Genomic DNA, 27,257 nt, shown 5'->3' with positions numbered 1-27,257 from the left:
CGCTTTTGGGACTCCGGCCGCTAGGCCATGCTACCCTCCGCCCGAGGGTCGCTTCTGGGACTCCGGCCGCTAGGCCACGCTACCCTCTGCCCGAGGGTTGCTTCTGGGACTCTGGCCTATAGGCCCTACCGCCCGGTAGCCACGGGCTGGGTTCCAGACTCCTGCCGTTAGGCTGCGTCCCCTTGAGGAGAAGGGGACGTCATAGACTTTGGCCGCTAGGCTATGCTGCCCTGGCTTAAAGGGCTATTTGACAGACGGTGGCGGATAGTCCATGCCGCCCGCAACATTAGGGGCGTGGACCGTCACACTTGGTGGAGAATGTGGGCATCGCCCCGGACCTGCTAAGAGGTCCAATACTCAGAGTCTAGATGACGGAACCCCTCCCGCCGTCTAAGATGGATGCCGAGAAACTTTTAAAGTGGTTGCTGGAGAACCAGCAAGAACAGTTGGCCCAACAGCGACAACAACAGGCACACCTGCTGCAACAGATGGCCAGCCAGCAGCAGCTACAGATGACCCAGCACCAGGAACGACAGCAGCAACTCCTTCGGGAGTTGGCCACCCAATACCAAGGACAACAAGAGCGCCTGGTCCAACAAATAGCTACGGTAATGGGACCGCCAGGAGTTCCCGTCCCCAACACCACAGGCGCGGGGCTTGTGGAGCACCTGGGGGGACTAACGGTTTGCCTCACAAAGATGGGACCAGGCGACGACCCTGAAGCATTCCTGGTCACATTCGAGCGGGTCGCCACCGCTGCTCGGTGGCCCCCAGAACACTGGGCCACGATGTTGGCCCCCTATTTAACGGGACCGGCGCAGATGGCCTACCGTAACCTGGATTCCCGAGAGGCCTTGGACTACCCCCGGGTGAAAGCGGCCATCTTAGACCAGACCGGCATTAACCCTGAGACGTACCGCCAGCGCCTCCGTAAAGAACGGTACCCTCCTGGAGCTCGGCCTCGGGCCGTGGCCCAACGGGTATGGGACCTCTGTTGGAGATGGTTGGAGCCTGAGGGCTTGACCGGGCCACACATAGCGGAAAGGGTGGCCCTCGAACAGTTCACCCAGATCCTCCCAGAAGGAGGGAAAGCATGGGTACAGCGTCACCGACCGACCACCCTGTCCGCGGCCGTGGGCCTGATGGAGGATTACTTAGCAGCTGAGGAAGCCCAGACTCACCCCCGTAGATCCGGAAACCTGAGCCGGAGAGAAGGCCCAAACAGAGGAAGCCTTCGGGGAGCGGGGGCTCGGGAACCTGCCCCCCCATCCGACCCGCACCTACTAACCTCCACAATCCCGGACCCAGGCGGGAAGTCCCTTGGAGGCCGAGTCGAGGGGAACGGCCACCCCAAGGGGGACGAAGCCCAACAAGGGACGGCAACGGACCCGCGGAGGGCCGGAACCGCTGCTGGGAGTGCGGGCAAGAGGGACGTTTTCAGAGGGAATGTCCTTATATGGATTGTAACTATGGACAAGTATGGGTTGCCGGTCATAGAGCCCGGAAAAGGGGCCCAGGGAAATTGGTGGTTCTGGTGCGGGTCGAGGGGATCCACACAAGGGCTCTCGTAGACTCAGGATGTAGTCAGACCCTCGTACGGGAGGGGCTGGTCCCGAACCTTGGACTGGCAGGGGATAAGATACACTTACAGTGTGTACATGGGGACATCCGCCCTTATCCCACCGCCTGGGTGAGGATCGGGATAGGGCAGCGGGAGGAAGTCCTCCATGTGGGCATAGCCCCCAGATTGGCCTACCCCGTAGTGCTGGGACGGGATTGGCCCGAGTTTAGGGAGGTCCTCCAACAGTATCAACCATCAGCTCCACAAATCGAGGGAGCTACGCCTCCAGGGAAGGAACTCCTCGGACACACGCCAGAGACAGACCCCGGGGAGGGGACGTCTACAGCGGGACAGACGCCCGCCGAAGCCCAACATCAACCCATGGAAGAGACTCCGAGGGAGTTGGAACGAGATATTGACTTTGTGAGGGAGCAGAGAGAGGACCCAACGCTGAGTCGGGCTTGGGAGCAGGCCATTGTCCCCGGAGCGGGAGAGGACGTACCCCCAAAACCTCCGCAGGGGCCACGGTTCGAGGTCCAACGGGACCGCCTATATCAGGTGGTGCAGGAGCCACATACGCCTGAGGTCCTCCGACAGCTATTGGTTCCCCAGAGGTTGCGACGAGGCCTACTACACTTGGCACATGCCATCCCATGGGCTGGACATCTGGGGCGGGAGAAGACCCTTCAGAGGGTGGCCCGCCGTTTCTTTTGGCCCGGCATTCACCAAGAAGTCCGAGAATATTGCGCATCCTGCCCAGAATGCCAACAGGCGGGACCAAAAGGTGTACCCCGAGCCCCGTTGATACCCATGCCGGTGGTCGGCGTACCCTTTGAACGTATCGGAATGGATTTAGTGGGACCCTTAGAAAGAAGCAAGACAGGGAATCGATTTATTTTAGTAATCGTGGACTACGCGACCCGGTATCCCGAGGCTGTTCCCCTCCGAGCGGCCACGGCACCGGCGATTGCCACCGAACTCATGAAGGTCTTCGCTAGGGTCGGGATACCCGCGGAGATCCTGACTGATCAGGGTACTAACGTATCCTCGAAATTGATAGCAGAATTGTGCCGCCTCCTGAATATACGGACGCTCCGAACGTCAGTTTACCATCCCCAGACAGACGGGCTGGTGGAGCGTTTTAATGGTACCCTGAAGTCCATGCTGCGGAAGTTCGTAGAAGAAGACCCCAGCCATTGGGATACATTATTGCCAGCCCTGCTGTTCGCCATAAGAGAAGTACCCCAAGCGTCAACCGGGTTCTCGCCCTTCGAACTTCTGTACAGCAGGCAGCCCCGAGGGATCTTGGACCTCTTAAGGGAAGACTGGGAGACTCAGGAGACTCGCGTGCTCGGAACCACCCAGTATGTGCTACGTCTGCGAGAACGGCTCCAAACCTTGGGGGTTTTTGCCCAGGAGCATCTGCGACAGGCCCAAGAGACAGAGGTTCGACTATATAACAGAGGGGCTAAGGCACGTAGCTTTAACCCCGGGGACCGGGTGTTACTCTTGTTACCCTCGGCAGAATCAAAGCTCCTGGCCAAGTGGCAGGGACCATACGAGGTGATCCGACGGGTCGGACCCGTAGATTATGAAGTCCGGTTACCGGGACGATGGAGGGACACCCGGACTTACCATGTGAATCTCTTAAAGGCCTGGAAGGTTAGGGAATCCTTGTTCATCACCTTCTCGCCTCCAGACCCAGAATTGGGACCCCTAGCAGGGGAACCCTTAGACCACAAGCCAGCGACACTCGGGGCCGGCCTTACCCAGGCACAGCGAGACCAAATATCACGGCTTGTAAAGGACTTCCCCTATGTGCTATCAACCCACCCGGGACAAACCAACCTGACGAGCCATCATATCGCGACGACGCCGGGCCAGAAGGTGAGAGATAACCATCGTCCCATACCCCGGAAGATGTGGGCCACAGTGCGACAAGAGTTGGACACAATGCTTGAAATGGGTATAGTCGAGGAGTTGAAGAGTGAATGGCGCAGCCCCATTGTCCTGGTCCCGAAACCCGACGGGACCACTCGATTCTGTATCGATTTCCGGAAGGTTAATGCCATCTCTAGGTTTGACGCATATCCAATGCCCCGGGTAGAAGAACTCCTAGAACGACTCGGGGGAGCGAGGTATTTGTCGACCCTAGATTTAACTAAAGGATACTGGCAAATCCCCCTGACACCCAATTCCCGAGAGAAAACGGCCTTCCCAACACCCTTCGGCCTCTACCACTTTGTAACCATGCCATTCGGGTTACACGGCGCTGCAGCAACGTTTCAGCGGCTGATGAACAAGCTCTTGTTGCCTCACGATCAATACGCAGCAGCATATATAGATGACATCGTGATCTACAGTCGCAGCTGGAAAGACCACCTTCGCCACCTCAGGGGAGTCCTCCAGGCCCTCCGAGCAGCTGGACTCACGGCCAATCCGGCGAAATGCCATCTCGGCCAGGAAGAGGTGACCTACCTTGGGTATGTCATAGGGGGAGGGAAGTTGTGCCCCCAAATCAATAAGGTACAAGCCCTTATGGACACAGCTACGCCCACGACGAAGAAACAGGTACGCCAGTTCTTGGGACTAGCCGGGTACTATCGTCGCTTTGTACCGGACTTTGCGTCCATAGCTACACCCCTATCGGACCTGACAAAAAACTCCCAGCCACAACAGGTACAATGGTCCGACCTGTGTGACAAGGCCTTCAGGACGCTGAAAGACCGACTCATGCAGAAGCCGGTCTTGCGACACCCCGATTTTTCAAAGGAGTTCATTCTCCAAACAGATGCGTCGGAGGTAGGCTTAGGAGCGGTCCTCTCCCAGGAATGGGAGGGGGAGGAACACCCAGTCCTATATCTAAGCCAAAAACTACTCCCTCGCGAGAAACACTACGCAACAATCGAGAAAGAGGCCCTGGCGGCGAAATGGGCCATTGATGCCCTGCGCTATTACTTACTGGGGAATACCTTCAAATTGATCACCGACCACGCCCCCCTCAGATGGATACACAGCATGAAGGATGCGAACCCCCGAATTATGCGCTGGTACCTGTCCCTCCAACCATACGACTTCCGCGTGTTTCATCGTCCGGGTAAGGCGCATGCTAACGCGGATTTCTTTTCTAGGCAGGGAGAGGAGGTTGGGGAGACGGACCAGCCCCGGGGACGGTCCTTCTTAAGGGGGAGGGTGTGTGGCGGGGCCAGGCAACCCCGCCTTAGCCCAGAAGGAGTTAAGCCCCAGGGACTAGAGGGAGGGGCCAGGCAACCCGCCTTAGCCCAGAAGGAGTTAAGCCCCAGGGACTAGAGGGAGGGGCCAGTCAACCCCGCCTTAACCCGGAAGGAGTTAAGCCCCAGGGACTGACAGCGGAAGTCCCGCCTCCCTGGGCGGACTGGGCATGCTCCAAGTGCTATAGGAGTATAAAGGGAAGGAGACCGGCTCAGTCTGGGCTGGAGCCCGTAGGCGAAGGACCTGCTGGGGAAGCTCCTGCGGCGGACCAGCCACAGCCGGTGGCTACGCCGGGAAGAGACGCCGTCCACGGCCCGCCGGCGCCCCGGCGCTTAGAGGAGACCCAGGGGACAACCTAACTCGCCGAGCACCAAGGACCCGTCGACTCCTGGGAGACCCCAGCGGAGACTCTGGTAAGAAGGGACCCCGGGAGGGTGACAGAGTGGTACCTTCCCCCCCCCCAGGGAAGCTCAGCGTGTTTCGGTCGGAACCCCCCCGCTGAGTTGGTGAAAAACCCCCATGCTACCCTCCACCCGAGGGTCGCTTTTGGGACTCCGGCCGCGAGGCCACGCTACCCTCCGCCCGAGGGTCGCTTTTGGGACCCCGGCCGCGAGGCCACGCTACCCTCTGCCCGAGGGTCGCTTTTGGGACCCCGGCCGCGAGGCCACGCTACCCTCCGCCCGAGGGTCGCTTTTGGGACTCCGGCCGCGAGGCCACGCTACCCTCCGCCCGAGGGTCGCTTTTGGGACTCCGGCCGCGAGGCCACGCTACCCTCCGCCCGAGGGTCGCTTTTGGGACTCCGGCCGCGAGGCCACGCTACCCTCCGCCCGAGGGTCGCTTTTGGGACTCCGGCCGCGAGGCCACGCTACCCTCCGCCCGAGGGTCGCTTTTGGGACTCCGGCCGCGAGGCCACGCTACCCTCCGCCCGAGGGTCGCTTTTGGGACTCCGGCCGCGAGGCCACGCTACCCTCCGCCCGAGGGTTGCTTCCGGGACTCTGGCCTATAGGCCCTACCGCCCGGTAGCCACGGGCTGGGTTCCAGACTCCTGCCGTTAGGCTGCGTCCCCTTGAGGAGAAGGGGACGTCATAGACTTTGGCCGCTAGGCTATACTGCCCTGGCTTAAAGGGCTATTTGACAGACAGTGGCGGATAGTCCATGCCGCCCGCAACATTAGGGGCGTGGACCGTCACAGAGACCATATCAAAAGCTTTGCTCAAGTCAAGGAATAACATGTCCACTGCTTTCCCCTCATCCACAGAGCCAGTTATCTCTTCATAGAAGGCAATTAGGTTAGTCAGGCATGACTTGCCCTTGGTGAATCCATGCTGACTGTTTCTGCTCACTTTCCTCTCCTCGAAGTGCTTCAAAATTGATTCCTTGAGGACCTGCTCCATGATTTTTCTAGGGACTGAGGTGAAGCTGACTGGCCTGTAGTTCCCCCGGATCCTCCTCCTTCCCGTTTTTAAAATCTTGGGCTTTAACCACAAGATCCATCCTTTCTGCTCCCTGAGACCCTTTGTTGCAGCTATGCCAGAAAGACAAGCGCCACATAAAACTGATTGTTACTTTTGCAGCCATTGTACCATAATAGAAAGAGACTAGAAGAGTTTTTATGAGCATTTTAGTTACTAGGGAAACAAATCAACTTTGCTCTACAACAACTTACAAAATGTTCTGGGCGTGAAAGTAGATTTGTAAATGCCAGTTTGCATTTGATTTGTGAGGTAGTTCAAGATGATTTAGTCAACCTTGGAAATGAAGGAACAACTTCAAGATGCAGTCCTTAAGATGGAAAAAAACAATTGTTAGCAGTACAGTGTGATTGTGAGAGCATTTTCATCTGCATTGCACTGCAAGAGCTAAATCTGACATATGTTTGACAGCATTCCAGTTGGCAAACAGCAACATTTTAGTAAGTCAGTACTGCTGTGAGACCAATGTGAGATCTGATCTAACAGCAAGATAAATTGATCCCACCCCAAACTACAACAACAGATGGACTAAACTTGTAAAGTTTTTGTATGTCCTTTCAGAACATCATACATACCTGCTTTGCTGTCTGTCATTAGCATTCCTGCCTTAGTTTCCAGCAAAAAATGAACATGAATTTCTTGGCACAAGAATGCACTTTAATAATCCACTCATTGAATGTGAAAAGAATATTAATCACATTTTTAAAGTGACACTGCTCTGTGTTTTACATGACTTTTACTCTAACAAACCTTTCAATTTTAGAAACTTGATTTTAGAAACATGCTGTGTGTGTTCATTAGGTCCTGCATGCAACAATTCCAACACCTCCAGTCCTTTCTGAATAGATTGGATAGAGATGTTCTCTGCTGTTTTGTCAAGTCAAATCCATTTGTTTGCTTTTTAACTCTACAGGTCAAATTCACAGTTGGCATGCATGGATGCAATTTGACTTCAGTGAAGTTGTGCCCCCTTATGTTGTACTCGGAATGTCAGGGAGTTCTGCGAGCACTACAAAGGCACAGAAACAGGGGTGCTGGAACAATTTTTATAATTGCTGAGAGCAACTGAACAAAACTGTAAACCCTGTATATGATAGAAATCACTTCAAGCCAGGGGGTGCAGTAGCACCCCTACTTCCAGCACATATGAGCAGAAACATTCATTTGAGAAGCTAAATAGAACTTTAGTGGAATCAGGCTGAAACAGTCACTTCAGGATCTTCACCTCAGGCTTTTGACAGCCCTGAGCTCTCCTTTCTGCACAGAGCTCTTCCCAGCCTTCATTTGCCTTGAACCACCTTTTCATCTTGTCTGTCTGACTGTTCAGTAATGGGGAAGAGTCCAGTCCCCCCCATCAAGATGAAGGCCCCATCATTTCCCTGCTCCCTTACTAGTCTCTGTTTCACATTGGCCATTTTTCTTTCCCTTGGTCAGCTTTCCTGTGCTGTCCCCACCCATTCTCCCCAGTCCTCCCTATCCCATTGTGCTATTGGTCTGCCCAAATGGAATCACAATATACAGCTTCCCACAGTGGTCCAGTTCGGAACTCTGTCTCCCACGCTAACCTTGCCTTTGAACAAAACTCTCAATGTAACATTGATTCTGGGATATGAATAGCACTATAGATAAAGTTAAATATCAGTAACAAAGGCATGTCTTTGTTCTCCTGGGGCCCTACACAAAGATAGCAATAATAGCTATTGCATTCTTTCTCAATAACAGTTCCAATTGGTTTACAGTCAGTTCACTGCTTCAGTTGTTTAAAAAGCATATCAGTGATGGGCTTTTTAGTGGTTTGGTATCAGTGACTCCAACTCCAAAGGCATCTCCAGTGAGGAGAATGAGAGTCATGGGAGTATCATGTTTAGAGATGGAGCGCACACCTGCCTCAGAGCTTGATGCAGCAGATGAGCCAGAGTTCAAGCCTGGTACCGGAGCTGTAGAATTGAACCTGTTTTATTCCCTCTAATAATACTGCACCACAGGTAACAGGCATTGCCCAGGACTTAAAATGGTCTCCAAAAAGTGCTAGGTCTGTCCCTGACTAACAATGCAATTTACATACTTCACAACAAAATGTCAGAACTCAGACACTTTGTTAAATATGTTTATAATACTCCCTCACCTTAGGAGTCTGCATTTTAGAGGCTGGATTAAAGGTTTGCAACCTTGTTAGAACCAGCTCACTTTATACCCTGCACTTGCTTCGTGTCAGATTGTGTGATTTGCCTGCTGCCATTCACTGGTTCTCAGTATCCGCACCATATCCCATATCTGTGTCAGTTTTGGCCACCCACTTTCAAATGCCATAGCTCTCTGCTGCAGGTAAAACATATGATGCTAATGTGGGCACACTGCTAACTTCAGCCATATGTATAGATTTACTGTCATACATAATGCCATCGCCGCACATGTCAGACAGAATGTCATAGAAGCCATACATGACTTTAATTGTGCCTGGCTTGGCTCTGTAATACAAGAGAGGTGGAAGAGGATTCAGGAATCTTTCCCCCATCCTTGAGCCCCAGAGCTGTGTCCAGGCCCAACTGTAGTCCTTGTGCCCAGGAAGCACTAGGGTATGCCAGCCTAGTGTCACTGACAATTCAAAGCTCTCAAGAGGAAGAGTGAAAGGGACATGACCCTACTCTGCCCAGATCCACAGAGCTGGCCCCACGTAGGGAGGAAGCACAACCTGCATCCCGTGAAGAGATAGTGAAGTGGCAACCATCCCATTATACTCCTGGAGGGCATTATGTCTGCCTGATGAATAATGCTTCTAGGAGCGCTGGGGTAGTGGACCATTAAACAGTCCTCTGTTGCGCTGGCTGCGCCTTTAAGATAAAACGTAGCTCTCATCATTTTTAGTGATTCTGACTAATAGGATTATGTTTATCTTAACTGGTTTGCCCTAGCCAGCCTTTATTCTGAACGCTATCAGTTTGGTATGACGGGGAAAGAAAACCAGGTATTTTTCTGTCAGACAGTTCTCTGTGATTTTTCTCCATATCAACAGCTGTCACAGCCATCACGGAAGATAAGAGACACTAAAGTGCTTAACCCTGCTTTTTATGTTTAGGTTGCTGCCTTCTGCATTGCTCAGCAAACTTCTCCTGCAGCCCCAGACAAAGTGGCTTTTATTTCAATATTGCAATATTCTGTGAGGCATAATGGTTGTGTTTTACTGTTTAAATTCACTACATTGTGGGTATCAGCACAGCAGAAACAGCTAACCCCTGACACCAAAGCACATAAAAATAAAAGATTAAGATAAAAGGGTCCACTGAAGACTGATGAGTTGTAGAAATAGTTAAAAGTGCCCTGCCGACAAAGTGCCTTGCAAAATGTACCTTCTGATGCAGCAGTGATAGGAAAATGCCTTTTTATTTAAATAGTTTTATTTTGAAAAAGAAACTTTGAATTCTCAGCCACAAAAAGAGATGGTCTCTGGAGACCCAAAAAAATAGACCAGATTGTCCGATCCCCTTATTCATTCTGAAAATACCATACACCACTGCAGTCAGTTAACTTACTTGTGCAATTAGGTACCGTGACAATCAGGGTCTTTCTTACTCTTTGGGGTTCAGACCCCCTGTTCTCCCCTTGGGGTGTCTGGACCCTGATTGTGACAGATACTGCTTGACATGTGTTACCACTCTCACAGTCTCATTCAGTATGGGGTAAGACCTCATTTTCCAAGAGGCACAAACCCACGGCCACACATTAATTGTGTACTCAATTTATAAGCACAGTTATCGGTACAAGATGAACTAATACAAGGCAATGTTATAACAGACTCTCCTGTTTTTGCTGTTACAGATTAATCTCAAAGGTCTTGGGCAACTGTATAAAATCCGCATTGGTCATGACAACAGTGGAAATGGCCCCAGCTGGTACCTAGAGGAGGTGAGACTTGAAAGAATGGCCCCTACCTCTGACGGGGAGATTTGTCTGGCTGTAGACTGCTGGCTAGCTGAAGATCAGGATGATGGAGACACCTGGACAGAAGTAGCAATTGGGATGTCTGAAAAGGAGCTTTTGTCAAGTATGTGTCGCTTACATTATAACAAATTTTTATTAAACCTGAAGGGATGTATCCTGGGTTGCTTTGTGAGCTATTCATACCCACCCCTCCAGTGCAAAGCTAAAAGCCAGTGTAACCAGCCACAAGACAATCCCTCCCAGCACAGAGCCAATGTGGTAGTTCTGACAAAACCCCTTCTCTCCCACAGGCCAAGGGATGTGGTCAGTTTATCCCTATGCTCCTGTGGTGCTTGGCTGCTGCAACTGCCCCCTAAAACACTGTCAACTGGTGCTACTTAAAGCAACCAAAAGGCACACATTGACCGAGGAGCGGGGAACACCAAGACAGCTTGAAATAAGGTTGATGTCACACATTCCTAAGTTGCACAAAATGCTTTGTAGCTGCAGTTCAGGATCTGGGCAATGAGTAGTTGTTGCTCAAACCAGATTTGAGCTATTCTCTGTAAAATGGCAATGTATAACTTTAGGACGGATCTTTTGAAGGACATCAGAGGTTATCCACATTTCTGTTGACACCATGAATCTTTATAAGTGGAGCAGAAGAAACACATACAACAATTAAAAAGAACAAAGAAACAAATTTCTGGGCTTTTATAGTGGCACAGGGAGCTGGAAAAATCATTTAATGTATCACATCTTTATAGAATTTCCTTGACATTAACAGGATGATGGTGCAGCTATGATCTGGCATCATAGACCCCTGAACTAGACCTTATGTATGTTATAGCTCAGGCAGATTGTATTTGAGATGAGATAGTAGGAATGCAAGGAATTAGTGGCTCACTGTATACAAGGGTCATCCCACACTTAGTCAGTGACAATCAACTAATTCCAAAAGATAAGCTAATACCTTTAGGAGGTATGTCATTTTCCCCAAAAGCAATCTAGATTGGAACTGAGACTTCCAATAGAGTTTAAAGCCAGAAAGAACTATTAGATCATCTGTTTTGACCTACTACACAGCACAGGCCATCGAAATGTTGGGAAGGACAGAGATACAAACTCATTTCCCCTCAACCCCCTGCCCTTTTCCCCATTCTCCAGAATAGTATGCAATTTAAGTAACACCCTCACTGATTAAGGTGTTACATAAATTAGGATTGAGCAGGTGGAATTGAGGCCCATCTAATCTGGAAACAGTATTCGCATGAGCCGCAGTATCACTCTTGGGAACCCCATGTGACATAAATGCCACACATTGGTGCAATAGGAAAATGAATGCCTGACGTTAGTGGAGTTGCGTCAGGTATGAATTTGACTCTCAGGACCTGATTCTCTACTGGGCAGTCATTTACAACTGTGCCAAGGAAGTGTAAAATACTGCCATTCTGATATGTACACAGGGCCAGCTCCAGGCACCAGTGAAGAAAGCAGGTGCCTGGGGCGGCCAATAGAAAGGGGTGTCAGTCCGTCTGTTGTTGGGGCAGCACGTCCGGGTCTTCAGCGGCAATTCGGTGGTGGGTCCTTCACTCCCTCTCGTCCTCTTCGGCGGCACTTCGGCGGCAGCTCAATCAGTTTTTTTTTTTCCTTCGCCACTTGGGGCAGCAAAAATGCTGGAGCCAGCCCTGTATGTACACTCACTCTGGCCAGTTGTAAATGGCTACACAAGGTGCAAGGTAGTGGAGAATTATGTCTACTGTGTATATTGTTGAGAATATGCTCAAAACAGGGCATTAGTTCAGCCCTGCTAAAAGTGGTGGTACACTATTGCTGTTGTTGTATTTGCAGGGACACCATCTTTGTTAAGATATATGCAGCAAGTAAAAAATATTCATAATATGGGTTTTAGAAATTTCATAACTTTTTAAGTTTATAGCTACAAATTAACTATTGATTTTGGGTTCATTTAAATTGAATATCAATATAAACTCAGCAGGGCTGCCCAAGGATTTTCTATTTCTCCATAACGAGAAAATGAAACGCTAGCCATTTGCATTTCCCATTTACAAGGGTAATTGCCTACAAGTACTGGACAAACCACATCTCAAGTCATTTACCCAACAAAACAAATAATGTGCTGCATATTACCTAACAACAACCTGATACAATTTTATAATTTGTCTCCAGTGCTTTCAAATCAGTCTGGTACCTTTCCCCAGCACTAAATTCACTTAATTAAAAAATAATAATTTTCCAAAAACATTAACCAAAATGGAAAAGTATTTTTATAATCTCAACTCAGGAGGCATTGCATTTTTTATTGCTGTTCTTTGCCACTGATCTTTATTACTCATCTTTTCCCTCTAAACGGTATCCTCTCCCTGCTTTCTCCATTCAAAACTACATTATCCTCCCAACACAGACTCGAAACCTTAGATTTGATTTTGATTCCTCTTTCCCTTGCCACCTTCTACCTGCCCAATTCCTTCCCTCAAATCCAGGGGTAACTGCTACCAGTTACTGTCAGTTCTTCCTTACATCATCTCTAAAATCTCTTCTTTCATCTCCTTCTGTTTCTGACTTTGACAACTTTTCCTCCTGCTTGTCTCCTTACATGAGGCCAGTCAGTTCAAAATGCTGGCACTAAAATAATCTTCCTGCTCAGAGTGATGCTTTCATCCCTGTTTAGCCTTCACTGGCTTCCCTTCATCTTCCATGTCAAATTCAGACTTCTCACCCTTCAAGGTTCTGCATAACTCTGCCTTTGCCTCTACACTTCAGGTTTTATTTTTTCTCCACTTCCTGACCTACCAGCCCTCATGTCTGAGTGCCTCTTCTTATCTCCTTCTCCCATCTCCTCATCATGCCTTCTTTCATGTCACTCTCATTACACTTGGAACTCCTTCCCTGCAGTTCAGGACAGTCTTGCTGACTTCCAGTGTTCATGATTTTACACTTACTGAATCAGCATTCTTCAGACTTGACTTGGTTTGATCCCGTAGTGACTAGGATGACCAGATAGCAAGCGTGAAAAATCAGGAGGAGAGAGGGGGAGTAGTAGTTGCCATATAAGACAAAAGTCCCTAATATCGGGCATCTGGTCACACTAAACAAACTCAAAGAAAATCCATTCAATAGTTATTAAAGTGATGGATGCTTAAAACTGACAAATGTGGCCTGAATTGTGTCAAGGAAAAAAATAAAAAATAAAAAAAAAAAAAAAAAGGAAAAAGAAAATAAACTAGAAGATAAAAAAATTCTGTAAGTGCTCACAATTTTACTTTAAATACTGTGACAAAGTTCCTCCTCTATCTTGGTGGGTCCTGCGCTTATTGGCAGATTTTCTTGCCTCAGAGATTCACTATGTGGGTTGGGGAACAGCCCAGAGACCTTCCCCTCTGGAAGAACCCACAGTCCAGGTCAATTGGGAGGTTTGGGGGGAACCCGGGACCGCCCTCTACTCCGGGTTCCAGCCCAGGGCTCTGTGGACTGCAGCTGTCTATAGTGCCTCCTGTAACAGCTGCATGACAGCTACAACTCCCTGGGCTACTTCCCCATGGCCTCCTCCAAACACCTTCCTTATTCTCACCACAGGACCTTCCTCCTGGTGTCTGATAACGCTTGTGCTCCTCAGTCCTCCAGCAGCTCTCCCTCTCAGCTCCTTGTGCCTCTTGCTCCCAGCTCCTCACACTCGCACCACAAACTGAAGTGAGCTCCTTTTAAACCCAGGTGCCCTGATTAGCCTGCCTTAATTGATTCTAGCAGCTTCTTCTTAATTGGCTCCAGGTGTCCTAATTAGCCTGCCTGCCTTAACTGGTTCTAGCAGGTTCCTGATTACTCTAGTGCAGCCCCTTCTCTGGTCACTCAGGGAACAGAAAACTACTCATCCAGTGACCAGTATATTTGCCCTCTACCAGACTCCTGTACCCCACTGGTCTGGGTCTGTCACAATACTCATGACTGCAGAACTGATTTTTTTTTCAAACATGGCTTAAGCTTTTGATCTGAAAGAGCTATACAGTACAAGAAATGTCAATGTTTTTATTTGTTTTCAAATTATCTAAATGCAAACTGTGTAATGTGAACATAAAGGGGAAAAATCTATTTTGTCCATGCTTGAATACATCAAAAATGGTTGAAGTAATTTGGCTCAAACTTAAAAAAATTCACTTTTGGACTGAGGGAAATCAGGGAAAAAATTGTTTTGAGAAATTTATGAGCAGCTACAGAGAGCAGCATTAGAATACTCTCCTAATAATATGTCCAGTCTGTTAAAGCACCAGGTCAAAAATGGCTGACTTTATGTGATCCTAGTGTTGTCAGTGGACCACATCCATCATAAGATGGTACAAAAGGTGACCAAAAGTATTAAAAGTCCAAATGTTATTACTTTTATCACTATCAAATGTTTATCACCATCTTACCACTAGAGATGTTCCAAGTATCTATGGAAAAATTCAATTTGAGGCAGGCATCCATTGACCTACAGTAAGTAAATTAATACCTGCACTTTTTCCTGATTGAAAGGTTTCCTTTATGGTACAAAGACTAGCATTTTCCCTTACATAAGTTAAGATAAAATTACCATGGGTATCAATCAACATGTGTCATGGCACAAGGTGATCAATAGCTGAGATTGGTAAGAAATTGTCTTCCACATTGCATACATATGTGTACTATGGAAGTATATTTGGGTTTTTTGCATTCACTTGAAGCATCTGACTGTGGCTATTATCGGACACAGGATATCTAACTACATAGGGCACTTTTTGTTTGAGGCAGTATGGGAATTCCTATATTCTCTGGTGTCATTTTGTAACAAACCCCTTGAGAAATGCAACATATTTGATTTACTAGAATCTTTTGATACCATTGTATTACAGTGTTAGAAATGTTGGTTCTTTACTGCTTTAACATCATTTCCAGAAGTCCTGCCAGCAGTGATGGTGCTGCCAAGAAAAAGATTGTAAACATAATGGTTACAGTGAGTATTGTGGCCACAGCTACAGTTAGTGGGCAACTTTAGTATCAGTCTATAGCCCTGATCTTGCAAACATTTATGCATTAATCACTTTATGTCTACGAGTAGTGCACTGGGGCCTAAACCTGCAATACTTAAACTCCCAGCATAATTTTTGCATACAATATTTGCCTGGTATGTTTTCAGGTATGTTTTATAGAATCAGTTCAAATCAAGGAAATAAAATGACAGAGGAAATTATAAAGAAGTGGAAGAGGAGTCATGACTGAAATGTCTCCATGCCATAATGTTTGTATTTATCACTTGCCAGATAGTGGGGCAATTACAGCTTTCGGGGAACAATTGTTGAGAGTCTGCTGAAAATTTCATGTGAAATAGCAGCTATGTGAACTAATAGCAGCTACCTGATCTGAAAATAATTTGGGCAATTTGTGTCATTATGATCACACAACTGTAAATGTTGAAAAAGCTTATCACATATGCAGACTGAGTGAACAAAATGTAAGTTATACTTCATCTTAAATTCATCTGCTATTAGCTAGGAGTCTAAACTAGTGAGGGCGACCATTTTAAAACTCTGATAATAGAGTTACTCTGAACAGTGTTGAGTTTGGAATGATGTATAGTATGTGGAGAGAAAAGACAAACTTTTACAGAGCTGTGACTTCTAGTTTCTTATTCTTCCATTTTAATACTATCAGATATGCCTCTTCCACCTTCCCAAACATGTTAAGATGTCAACATCAATATAGTCTTTCAAACAAAACTGACTGCAATACTTTTAAATATATACAGTGGGCAAAACTGACAAATAATGTTGACCTCTAGGGTTTGAGTTTTCAAGCCATCCATGCAGGTAACTCTGTTTGAAGTAAATAAGAGTTCCACATGCAGATTGCTTGCAGGATGGGGACTATAATGACTCTAACTGATTACCTTAGATCAAACAGTATTGCCAATCCCAAACCACAAGATAGGCCCTCCAAATCATTAGATTTTAAAAAATAATACAGTTTGGATTCTCTGTTTTATTTCATAGAAGTGTAGGACTGGAAGGGACCTTGGTAGCTCATCTAGTCCAGTCCCCTGCACTCATGGCGGGACTAAGTATTATCTAGACCATCCCTGACAGGTGTTTTTGAGACATTATGATGCACTTTGATCTCCTTTCAAGCTTTTTTGCAACAATTACAGGAGCTAGAGACTTTTTTTTTAAATGATAACTCAGTTTCTCATGTAATCACTGGACTCTAGGAGCTGGGACGTTAAGAAAAATACCAGATAACACAAGGTGCGTGATAAAATTTCAATAGTTAGCAAAACACTGAATTGTTATGGCCTGAAAAGGTACATACTTAAGCACTGTCTCTCCTCACTGCACTCCTGTAATAGTCTTTAATGTTAAGTAACCCTTCCGTTCTTTTTTGAACATGTCTATTGTAGCTGCTTTTACATCTGTCTTTGATGGAGGCTTTCAGAAGTTCACCGTCCTCTGCATGAAAGCATTTTACCTCCCTTGTTTCAACTTTTCAGTCCATGACCTCAAGTCCTGGGGTTTTCCATTTGATTTTAGAGCTTATTTAAAGAATCCTTATATAGCTACTTGAAGATTTCAATCGTATATTTTCCAAAAGGTCAGTTTAGTAGCAAGTGCTATCCTCGTTTTTCCAACCATTCTATGTTAATTAATCCTCCTAAATCATGTTGCCCTTTTCTAGACCCTTTTCTATCCCTTTGATGCCCTCATATTAGATACAGCAGTCTAAACTCAGTTTAACAAATCCCTCTCATAATGTTAAAGTAATGTCTACTGGCTTGCATTCAATAGTTCTGCTTAGAGTGTATTTTCCAATATATCCTCTGCTTTTTTTTTTTTTGAGCAAAGGCCTGAATCTCTACTCCGTTACAGCAGTTTTTTGCTGGCATAACTACACTGAAATCAGTGGAATTACACTGGAATGAAACTGCTGCACTAGATTGGGGAATCAGGCCCATCAGGCTCTAATTATGATAGTTTTATGACTGACATATTATGGCAATGTGAAAAATGTAGCAATTTAAAATATGTTATATTGTCGGCCCTTTGCTGACTAGTAGCAGCAGATTTGGATCTTTGGAGCATGTCAGGAAGAGAAGCTAATGATGCAAAGATTTAGGATATCTCCTAATTAAGTTATTTATTTACAGCAGTGGTGTGCAAACTTTTCCAGTCACCCCCCGCCCCACCTTACCATTAACGGAATCTGGCTGCGCCCCCCTCCATTATTGTACAGCCACTGCTTCCTCAGCAGCAGAGCGTGGGCTGAAGGCGGAGCTGGGGGTGGATTGGGGATGGGGGAGGAGCTGGGGCTAGAGGTGGAACTGGTCTGGGGCAGAAAGGGAGTGAGGGTAGAGTTGGGCTGGGGGTGGAGCAGAACTGGGGCTTGGGAGTGGAGCGGGGTGGAGTGCCCCAAGAGTTTAGAGCTTCTATTCTAAATTAGACAGAGTAGATAGTCTGTATATAATCAAAGCCAAAACTCTCTAGATGGTGAGAAGATTTTGTTTTGGCTTTACATTTTCTCAATATACACATCTTTCTTATTCTACGGGTATGTCTACACTACGGGATTATTCCGATTTTACAGAAACCGATTTTTGGAAACAGATTGTATAAAGTCGAGTGCACGCGGCCACACTAAGCACATTAATTCGGCGGTGTGCGTCCATGTACCGAGGCTAGCGTCGACTTCTGGAGCGTTGCACTGTGGGTAGCTATCCCATAGCTATCCCATAGTTCCCACAGCCTCCCCCGCCCATTGGAATTCTGGGCTGAGATCCCAATGCCTGATGGGGCAAAAAACATTGTCGCTGGTGGTTCTGGGTACATCCTCCCCCTCCCTCCGGGAAAGCAACGGCAGACAACCGTTTTGCGCCTTTTTTCCTGGGTGAACACTGCACTGCGGACGCCATACCACGTCAAGCATGGAGCCCGCTCAGCTCAAGACAGCAGTCATGAACATTGTAAACACCTCGCGCATTCTCGTGCAGTTTATGCTGAACCAGGACCAGAAAAACCAGGCGAGGAGGAGGCGGCGACTGCAGCGTGGCAACGAGAGTGATATGGACATGGACACAGAATTCTCTCAAACCGTGGGCCCCAGCGCTTTGGAGATCATGTTCTTAATGGGGCAGGTTCTAGCCGTGGAATGCTGATTCTGGGCCCGGGAAACAAGCACAGACTGGTGGGACCGCATAGTGTTGCAGGTCTGGGATGATTCCCAGTGGCTGCGAAACTTTCGCATGCGTAAGGGCACTTTCATGGAACTTTGTGACTTGCTTTCCCCTGCCCTGATGCGCCAGAATACCAAGATGAGAGCAGCCCTCACAGTTGAGAAGCGAGTGGCGATAGCCCTGTGGAAGCTTGCAATGCCAGACAGCTACCGGTCAGTCGGGAATCAATTTGGAGTGGGCAAATCTACTGTGGGGGCTGCTGTGATGCAAGTAGCCAAAGCAATCACTGAGGTGCTGCTACACAAGCTAGTGACTCTGGGAGATGTGCAGGTCATAGTGGATGGCTTTGCTGCAATGGGATTCCCTAACTGTGGTGGGGCGATAGATGGAACCCATATCTCTATTTTGGCACCGGAGCACCAGGGCAGCCAGTATATAAACCGCAAGGGGTACTTTTCAATGGTGCTGCAAGCACTGGTGGATCACAAGGGACGTTTCACCAACATCAATGTGGACTGGCCGTGAAGGGTTCATGACACTCGCGTCTTCAGGAACACTACTCTGTTTAAATGGCTGCAGCAAGGGATTTACTTCCCAGGCCAGAAAATAACCATTGGGGATTTTGAAATGCCTATAGTTATCCTTGGGGACCCAGCCTACCCCTTAATGCCATGGCTCATGAAGCCATACATAGGTAGGTAGTCTGGACAGTAGTCAGGAGCTTTTCAACTACAGGCTGAGCAAGTGCAGAATGGTGGTAGAATGCGCATTTGGACGTTTAAAGGGACGCTGGTGCACGTTACTGACTCGCTCAGACCTCAGCCAAACCAATATTCCCATTGTTATTGCTGCTTGCTGTGTGCTCCACAATCTCTGTGAGAGTAAGGGGGAGACCTTTATGGCGGGGTGGGAGGCTGAGGCAAATTGCCTGGCCGCTGATTACGCGCAGCCAGACACCAGGGCGATTAGAAGAGCACACCAGGAAGTGCTGTGCATCAGAGAAGCTTTGAAAACCAGTTTCATGACTGGCCAGGCTACGGTGTGAAATATCTGTTTGTTTCTCCTTGATGAAAACCCGCCCCCTTTATTGACTCATTCTCTGTAAGCAACCCACCCTCCCCCACAGCTTGCTTTCTAAGGAAATAAAGTCACTATCATTTAAAAATCATTTATTCTTTATTAATTGATTATAAAAAGAGGGAGAGAACTGACAAGGTAGCCCGGGTGGGGTTTGGGAGGAGGATAGGAGGGAAGGAAAAGGCCACTAAAAAAGTTCAAAGTAATGACAGCCTTTTGGTTGGGCTGTCCACTGGGGTGGAGTGGGAGGGTGCACGGAGCCTCCCCACCCCCCACCCCCCGCGTTCTTACACGTCTGGGTGAGGAGGCTATGGAACATAGTGAGGGGGGAGGGTGGTTATACAGGTGCTGCAGCGGCAGTCTGTGATCCTGCTGTCATTCCTGAAGCTCCACCAGACGCCGGAGCATGTCCGTTTGCTCACGCAGCAGCCACAGCGTTGCATCCTGCTTCCTCTGATCTTCCTGCCGCCACCTCTCATCTCGTGCGTCTCTCCTGTCCTCACGTTGGTCCCTTCTTTCCTCACATTGGTCCCTCATGTCCTCATGTTGGTCCCTCCTGTCCTCATGTTCACTGGCCTCTTTCCTGCACTTTGAAACCGCGTCCTTCCACTTATTCAGATGAGCTCTTTCATTGCGGGTCGATTCCATGATTTCAGAGAACATCTCTTCTCTCGTCCTTTTTTTTCGCCTCCTTATCTGAGATAGCCTTCGGGACGGAGGAGGGAGGCTTGAAAAATTTGCAGCTGCGGGAGGGAGGGAAAAAAGGGAGAGAAGTATTTAAAAAGATACATTTTACAGAACAATGTTTATACTCTTTCACGGTGAACAACACTATTCACATTACATAGCACATGCGATTTCGGTACAAGGTCGCATTTTGCATCTTAATATTGAGTGCCTGCGGCTTTGGTGTTAGAGATCACAGACGCAGTCCGGGCAACAGAATTCGGCTTGCATGCGGCCATGGTAAGCCATTGTCTTTCGGCTTCTGTAGCCTTCAGAAAAGCAGAGCCCTGCTTTCGCATATACCAAGCAAAGCCTGTTGAGTGCTTCGGTTTTCCTGTTAACGTGCAGCAGCAGAAACCGAACTACCCCCCCCCCCCGATCCAGTTCTCTGGGATGATCACTTTATCCCTCCCCCCCACCACGTGGCTGGTATCAGGGAAGATCCCTGCAGAAACCAAACTAACCCACCCCCCCATCGCTTTACCCTTCCCCCCACTGCGTGGCTGGTATCAGGGAAGATCCCTGCCAGCCAAACACGAAAAGCTCAGTGCCAATGATCCCCCCCCCCCCCACTTGGCTAACTGCAGGGAAGGATTTCTTTTCAGCCACAGGCAAACAGCCCAGTAGGAACGGCCACCTCTGTCCCCTTAATTAAATTCCCGTATTTCAACCAGGTTACCATGAACGATATCACTCTCCTGAGGATAACACAGCGAGATAAAGAACGGATGTTGCTTGAATGCCAGCAAACACCGGGACCATACAGTGCCAGGCTTTGTCATGCAATGATACCAGATTACTTGCTACTAGCATGGCGTGGTAAAGTGTCCTACCATGGAGGACGGAATAAGGCTGCACTGCCCTGAAACCTTCTGGAAAGGCTTTTGGAGTACCTCCAGGAGAGCTTCATGGAGATGTCCCTGGAGGATTTCCGCTCCATCCCCAGACACGTTAACAGACTTTTCCAGTAGCTGTACTGGCCACGAATGCATCCCAAGTCCTCAGGGCAAATTAATCATTAAAAAACGCTTGCTTTTAAACCATGTTTTATATTTACAAAGGTACACTCACCGGAGGTCCCTTCCATGGCCTCATTGTCTGGGGGTTGGGAGGGTACTTCTGTCAGGCTGAGAAAAAGATCCTGGCTGTTGGGGAGAACGGAGTGCTGTGTGCTCTCCGCGAGCTCCTCCTCCTCCTCCTCCTCCTCATCTTCCCCATCCGCAGAATCCTCAGGCATGGCTGAGATTACCCTCGCCTCGGAATCCACGGTCAGAGGTGGGGTAGTGGTGGCAGCCCCCCCAAGAATTGCATGCAGCTCAGCGTAGAAGCGGCATGTCTGCGGCATGTCTGCGGACCTTCTGTTTGCTTCTTTGGTTTTCTGGTAGGCTTGTCTGAGCTCCTTAACTTTCACGTGGCACTGTAGTGAGTCCCTATTGTGGCCTCTCTCCATCATGCCCTTGGAGATTTTTTCAAAAGTTTTGGCATTTCGTCTTTTGGAACGTAGTTCTGCTAGCACTGAATCCTCTCCCCATATAGCGATCAGATCCAGTACCTCCCGTACAGTCCATGCTGGTGCTCTTTTTCGATTCTCGGACTGCATGGTTACCTGTGCTGATGAGCTCTGCATGGTCACCTGTGCTCTGCACGCTGGGCAAACAGGAAATGAAATTCAAATGTTCGCGGGGCTTTTCCTGTCTACCTGGCCAGTGCATCCGAGTTCAGATTGCTGTCCAGAGCAGTCACAATGGTGCACTGTGGGATAGCTCCCAGAGGCCAATACCTTCAAATTGCGGCCACACTAACCCTAATTCGAAATGGCAATACCGATCTCAGCGCTACTCCCCTCGTCGGGGAGGAGTACAGATATCGATATTAAGAGCCCTTTATATCGAAGTAAAGGGCTTCGTTGTGTGGACGGGTGCAGGGTTAATTCGGTTTAACGCTGCTAAATTCGAGATAAACTCCTAGTGTAGACCAGGCCTAAGTGGAATATTCAGATAGGTATCCATTGAAAAGTTACATTCAACTCTTATTATATTCTCCCTGGTTATCCCATGGTTTTACAATTTTATTTAATATATGAGCCATTGATCTGCTCATATTCCTGTGCTAAACTGCAATTCTTTCTAATTCTCTTCCTGTACATCCTGCATTTGCTCGTTCAGTTTGATGTCACCCCCAAAGTAACTTGTTGGTACTTCGTTCCTGTGAGTCATTTGTTATTGAAGGGCTTACTTTTCAAATAGGCTGCTAAAACTGTGTGCCAGTTATTTGCCTTTGCAATTTTAAGACTGCAAATCACTTGCAGGTGCAAATAATATAGACGTTTGCCTAATTTGCTGGTACAATTATGTAGTTAAAAGTCTGCATCCTTTTGTTAGCACCTGCAAGTGGTTTGCAATTTCAACATTTTCGGTGTGAATGGTAAGGGTGCAAAATTGTAAGTTCAGTCTTTGGGCCAGATTCCACCACTCTAACTAACTACATGTAGTACCTTCCTCCACAAATAGTCCAGGAGATCTGCTTACTCGATATAAGTAAGAGTGGCAGAATCTAATCCATAGATGCTCTTTTGGAAATTTGACCCAAAAAGTATTGTATACAATACTGATCACTGTAGCTCTTTACAAGTTGCTATTTTCCCCTGTATAGTGGCCTACCATTACGTTCTGCCCTCCGTCATCTGAACAGTTCCCTATTATTTCAAGAGGAGTGTCTTCTATTTTATTATTGCTAATCTGTACACACTAATATTAATATACCATGAGCTATCATGTTAAAATCATTTTGAAATAGAACTGAACATTTCTCAATTATGTATTTGTTGGGATGAGGTCTTATATTTCAGTTGCTAAGTATGCTTCGTCTTAGTAAATATGATGGGGGAGTTCCAAGGAAAGCCATGATGTTGCAGGAAGTAGTGATTGCGATTCAGGAGGTGGCACTCTTCCCTCTGAGCCAGCACTGAACCAATGCCTATGTTAAGTATCAGGGGGGTAGCCGTGTTAGTCTAGATCTGTAAAAAGCAACAAAGAGTCCTGTGGCACCTAACAGATGTATTGGAGCATAAGCTTTCCATTACATGCGTCTGACGAAGTGGGTATTCACCCACGAAAGCTTATGCTCCAATACATCTGTTAGTCTGTAAGGTGCCACGGGACTCTTTAATGCCTATGTTGGAATTATTAATAATATTTGAAATTATTAATATGGGAAACCACAAACACTGATTTAATTATACATTCCTTTATTAAATCCAAAGGCCAAAGGTACTTATACAATTGCTCTAAACATGCCTAAAAAAGCCTAAATAATAAGCAATTTAGTACATCCAAACAGTAACAAAATATTGATAAACATTTAATCAAATGGGCTAAACCCCTGGGTGCTCAGACACATATTGGTTGGCTCCAGTGTGGTCAGGGAGGTATTGGCAATGAACCTTTTAAGAGTCAACTTCTTTATACTCAGCAAACAAGTGATGTCACAGCCAAGTACTGATTTCAGCTAAAAACTAACCTGAGCCAGTTTACCCTTATTACCAGTTTTAATCCAGATAAGATTAACAGCCTCTTTTCTTCCCAAGGCCTTTCCTCCCCTCCTACTTCCTGCCCAACAGTTTTTCCATTGCACCTGGATTCACATAGGCTTCAACACTGGTATGTGGGGTCAGAAGGTCCATGTTGGCTCCTTTTAAGACAGATTCTCTTTGTCTTATTTAAAACCATCTGCAGTCACCTCTATCAGTCAGACGTCTCCTATTTAGAAATCTTCCCTTATTTCGTTAGTTATTCTTTGAACCAGGCATCCTCCCTGCTTCATTCCTTCTGGCCTTATGACTTTTATTATTTTCAAGGCCTTTCTTCTACTTGCTAGTCAGGGTCTTTCTTTACCACACACATATTTCCTTAGCCAAACTTAAGCTAACTCGAATTCTATAATTTCACATTTATCCTACACCCTATTTGGTGGTCAAGTGTTGGACTTGGAGATGCTGTTGTTTGGCTTAGACTCCAGTTCAAGGTAATTAAAAATCCTATGGCACTTTTTGCAAGAGTTACAGGTGCTATTCTAAGTGTCATGGCCATATTCTAATACCTAAATTCCCTCTGCAGCTGCAAATACACATGTTGGTATTCTTAACTTCCTGTCCTAAATGCTTCTGCAGTGTTCTGTACTGTTAAGGAACCACTACATTCCACCCTGGAAAGGGCTACACTTCCATGGTGGGTGAAGTGATTTTTGTGTGTGTGTGTGTGTGTGTGTGTACGTGTTTTGGGATCCTTTTTCATGAAAAGTTCTATATAAATGTCACATTATTATTAGAAGTAAGACTAGTAGTTTAATAATAGTAGTATCTTTAATTAATGCTTATAGTATATTGTTTAATACCAAGGTCAAAGTAGTTTGTTATATGTTCCTGGTTTCTCCTCTGTCCCTTTCTTAAAGATTGTGCTTAAATGTGTATTCCCGTGATCCCCCAGTACTTTTCTTCTTTCCAGAGAGCTATTAAAAATCTCCATTAGTGGAACAATAATCTCTCCTATTGTCTACTAGATAGCAGCACTAGTGACCAGCTGTGATTAGAATAGAAAAACTGCATGGATAAATTCCACTAAGATATAATTAGGAGCAAAAAAAAATATTAAAAACCTCTAATAACTGAAAAAGTGTAGCAGAATATAGTAGTATGTAATTGCTGGAAATAATTATTGTGAAACAGAAGTTTTAGTACTGTTTGGACAATTATGATAATATTACTGCACTTCAAAATATCTAAATAAAATAACTCTAAAGCACCTACTGTAAATAGAGTTTACCACCTTTAGCTGGTCATGGTCAATCTGGTTTCGTAGTACAGACAATGTGCATATGCATATACGTGCGAGTTCTCATAAGGTGGCATTATCATGATATTTGGTCAAATCCCAAAATTATTGAAGTATACATGTCACATATATTTCTTTCTCTCCTTATCCTGTCTGGTCAGCTGGGACTACACATGTGTTTTTTGTTTGTTTTGCTTTTGTGATGTTATTGTGGGAAGGCTGAGTCAAAGAAGTGGGTTTTGCACTTGCTGTGAAAGTGCTGAGGTTCATGATCATCCTGATCTTTTCTTGGGGTGAAATTCTGTGTTTTTCATGCACTAATTTCACTCTTGTTGATGACCATCCCATGTTTCCAGTGGAACATAGATCTTTGTCTGAGGTCATGATCATGCAGAGTGAAACAGTCCCCAGGTAACTTAAGCCAATCCTCAAAAAGGCTTTGAAAAATAGGACTGAAACTTTGTATTTGGCCTAGTACTCAGCAGGGAGACAATGAAGAAAATAGAGCATTGGGGGACGCACACTTGATGGCCCGTTTTTTGAGCAGTTGGGCTGCTTTGTTCAGAACAAACTGTAGCTTTTTAAGGTCAGTGGTCTCATATTTAGGTACAGAGTATTACAGATTGAGCCTGGAAGTGATGAATATATGGATTGGTGTGGCTAATTACAAACAGGTCAGAAGGTGTGCCGTCCTCTGGCCAGCTATAGACGGAAAAGTTCATATATACATACATTAGAAAGAAAAATAATGCAAATTTTTGTCCTTTTTTAGTGGTGATTTATGAACTCCATGTATATACTGGGTCTAAACTTGGTGCTGAAACAGATTCTAATGTATATGCCACCCTCATTGGAACGAGAGGAGATTCTGGCAAGAGAAAGCTGCATAGAGCTAAGAATAATAAAGTCAAGTTTCAGCGTGGACAGGTAAAGGAAAAAATGTGCAAAACTGATCAATGCTAGCAAATTATTTGTAGCAAATAGTTTTTTCAACATATGTAGATATTTTCTGTTTACACATTTATCCTTGAGCAATTCAGTTTTCTCAGATATTTATTCAAAATTGTTCACAGAATAAATTTATTTAATAATTTTTGGCCTGTAGATTCTGAATGAATAGTTTACTGTGAGTATTGGATATTCAAAATTCATGCTCTGTTTAGTTTTGATTGGACACATAGATCACGGCGTTACGGTAGTGTTTCTGTTCCCTGATTAGGTTAATGTAATTCTTAGAATCAAGTTACATTCTGCTACTGCCCCCAACACACTCCCTACACTGGGGGCATACTGAACTGATACACTAAACTGGGGTCGGCAACCTTTCAGAAGCGGTTTGCCGAGTCTTCATTTATTCACTCTAATTTAAGGTTTCGTGTGCCGGTAATACATTTTAATGTTTTTTAGAAGGTCTCTCTCTATAAGTCTATATATTATATAACTAAACTAGTGTTGTATTGTAAAATAAACAAGGTTTTCAAAATGTTTAAGAAGCTTAATTTAAAATGAAATTAAAATGTTGATCTTACGCCACCGGCCCGCTCAGCCCACTGCTGGTCTGGGGTTCTGTTCACCTAGGCCGGCAGCGGGCTGAGCGAGGCCTGCGGCCAGGACCCCGGCTGGCAAGGGTCCGGCAGCCAGAACCCCAGACCAGCAGTGGGCTGTGTGGGGCCGGTAGCCAGGACCCCAGACCGGCGGCCAGGACCCCAGACCGGCAGTGGACTGAGCGGCTCAGCTCACTGCCGCTCAGGGGTTCCATCCGCCGGCTCCTGCCAGCCGGGATCCTATGATCAGCCCGCTGCCAGTCTGGGATCCCGGCCCTCCCCACATACAGTGGGTACCTACCTTCTCCCTGGTTCTGGCCATTCTCCTCCTCTCTCTGCACTGAGCTGAGGGTGGCAGTGCACTGAGCACAGGGCTGGGGGTGAAGGGTCAGGCCAGGAGCTAAAATGAGGGAGGGGGCTCAGGGTTGGGGCAAGAGGTTCAGTTGTGGGGCACTTACCTGGGGAGCTCCCATTTGATGCGAGGGGTGCAGATGGGAATGTGGGGGGGAGGGTGCAGGAGCTCCCGTTTGGTGCACCGGGTGGGGGTGGGGATGTGGCGGGTGCATGAGGTGGGGGGGGGGGGGGCTGGGGATGTGGGGCGGTGCAGGTGTCAGGGCAGAGGGGGGGCTGGGGATGTGTGGGGGTGCCAGAGTCAGGGCTAGGGTTGTGGGGGTGGGATGAAGGAGTCAAGCAGAGGGCTGAGTG

At 47.0% G+C, this 27,257-nt stretch overlaps 1 protein-coding gene across 1 annotated transcript in view; it reads left to right on the top strand.

Moving 5' to 3' along the window:
* RP1 (RP1 axonemal microtubule associated) overlaps positions 1-27,257 on the top strand; it is a 225,597-nt gene that overhangs the window by 110,652 nt on the left and 87,688 nt on the right. Inside the window, exons 26-27 of the mRNA XM_065398305.1 lie at positions 10,081-10,306; positions 25,781-25,935. Coding sequence (XP_065254377.1) covers positions 10,081-10,306; positions 25,781-25,935 — 381 coding nt within the window. The remainder of the gene's footprint in view (positions 1-10,080; positions 10,307-25,780; positions 25,936-27,257) is intronic.

Source organism: Emys orbicularis, chromosome 2 (genome assembly GCF_028017835.1).
Source record: "Emys orbicularis isolate rEmyOrb1 chromosome 2, rEmyOrb1.hap1, whole genome shotgun sequence".
In the NCBI taxonomy this organism is placed as follows: Eukaryota; Metazoa; Chordata; order Testudines; family Emydidae; genus Emys; species Emys orbicularis.
The sequence above is the reverse complement of the archived record's forward strand: the minus strand, read 5'-3'. Positions and strand labels throughout refer to the sequence as shown.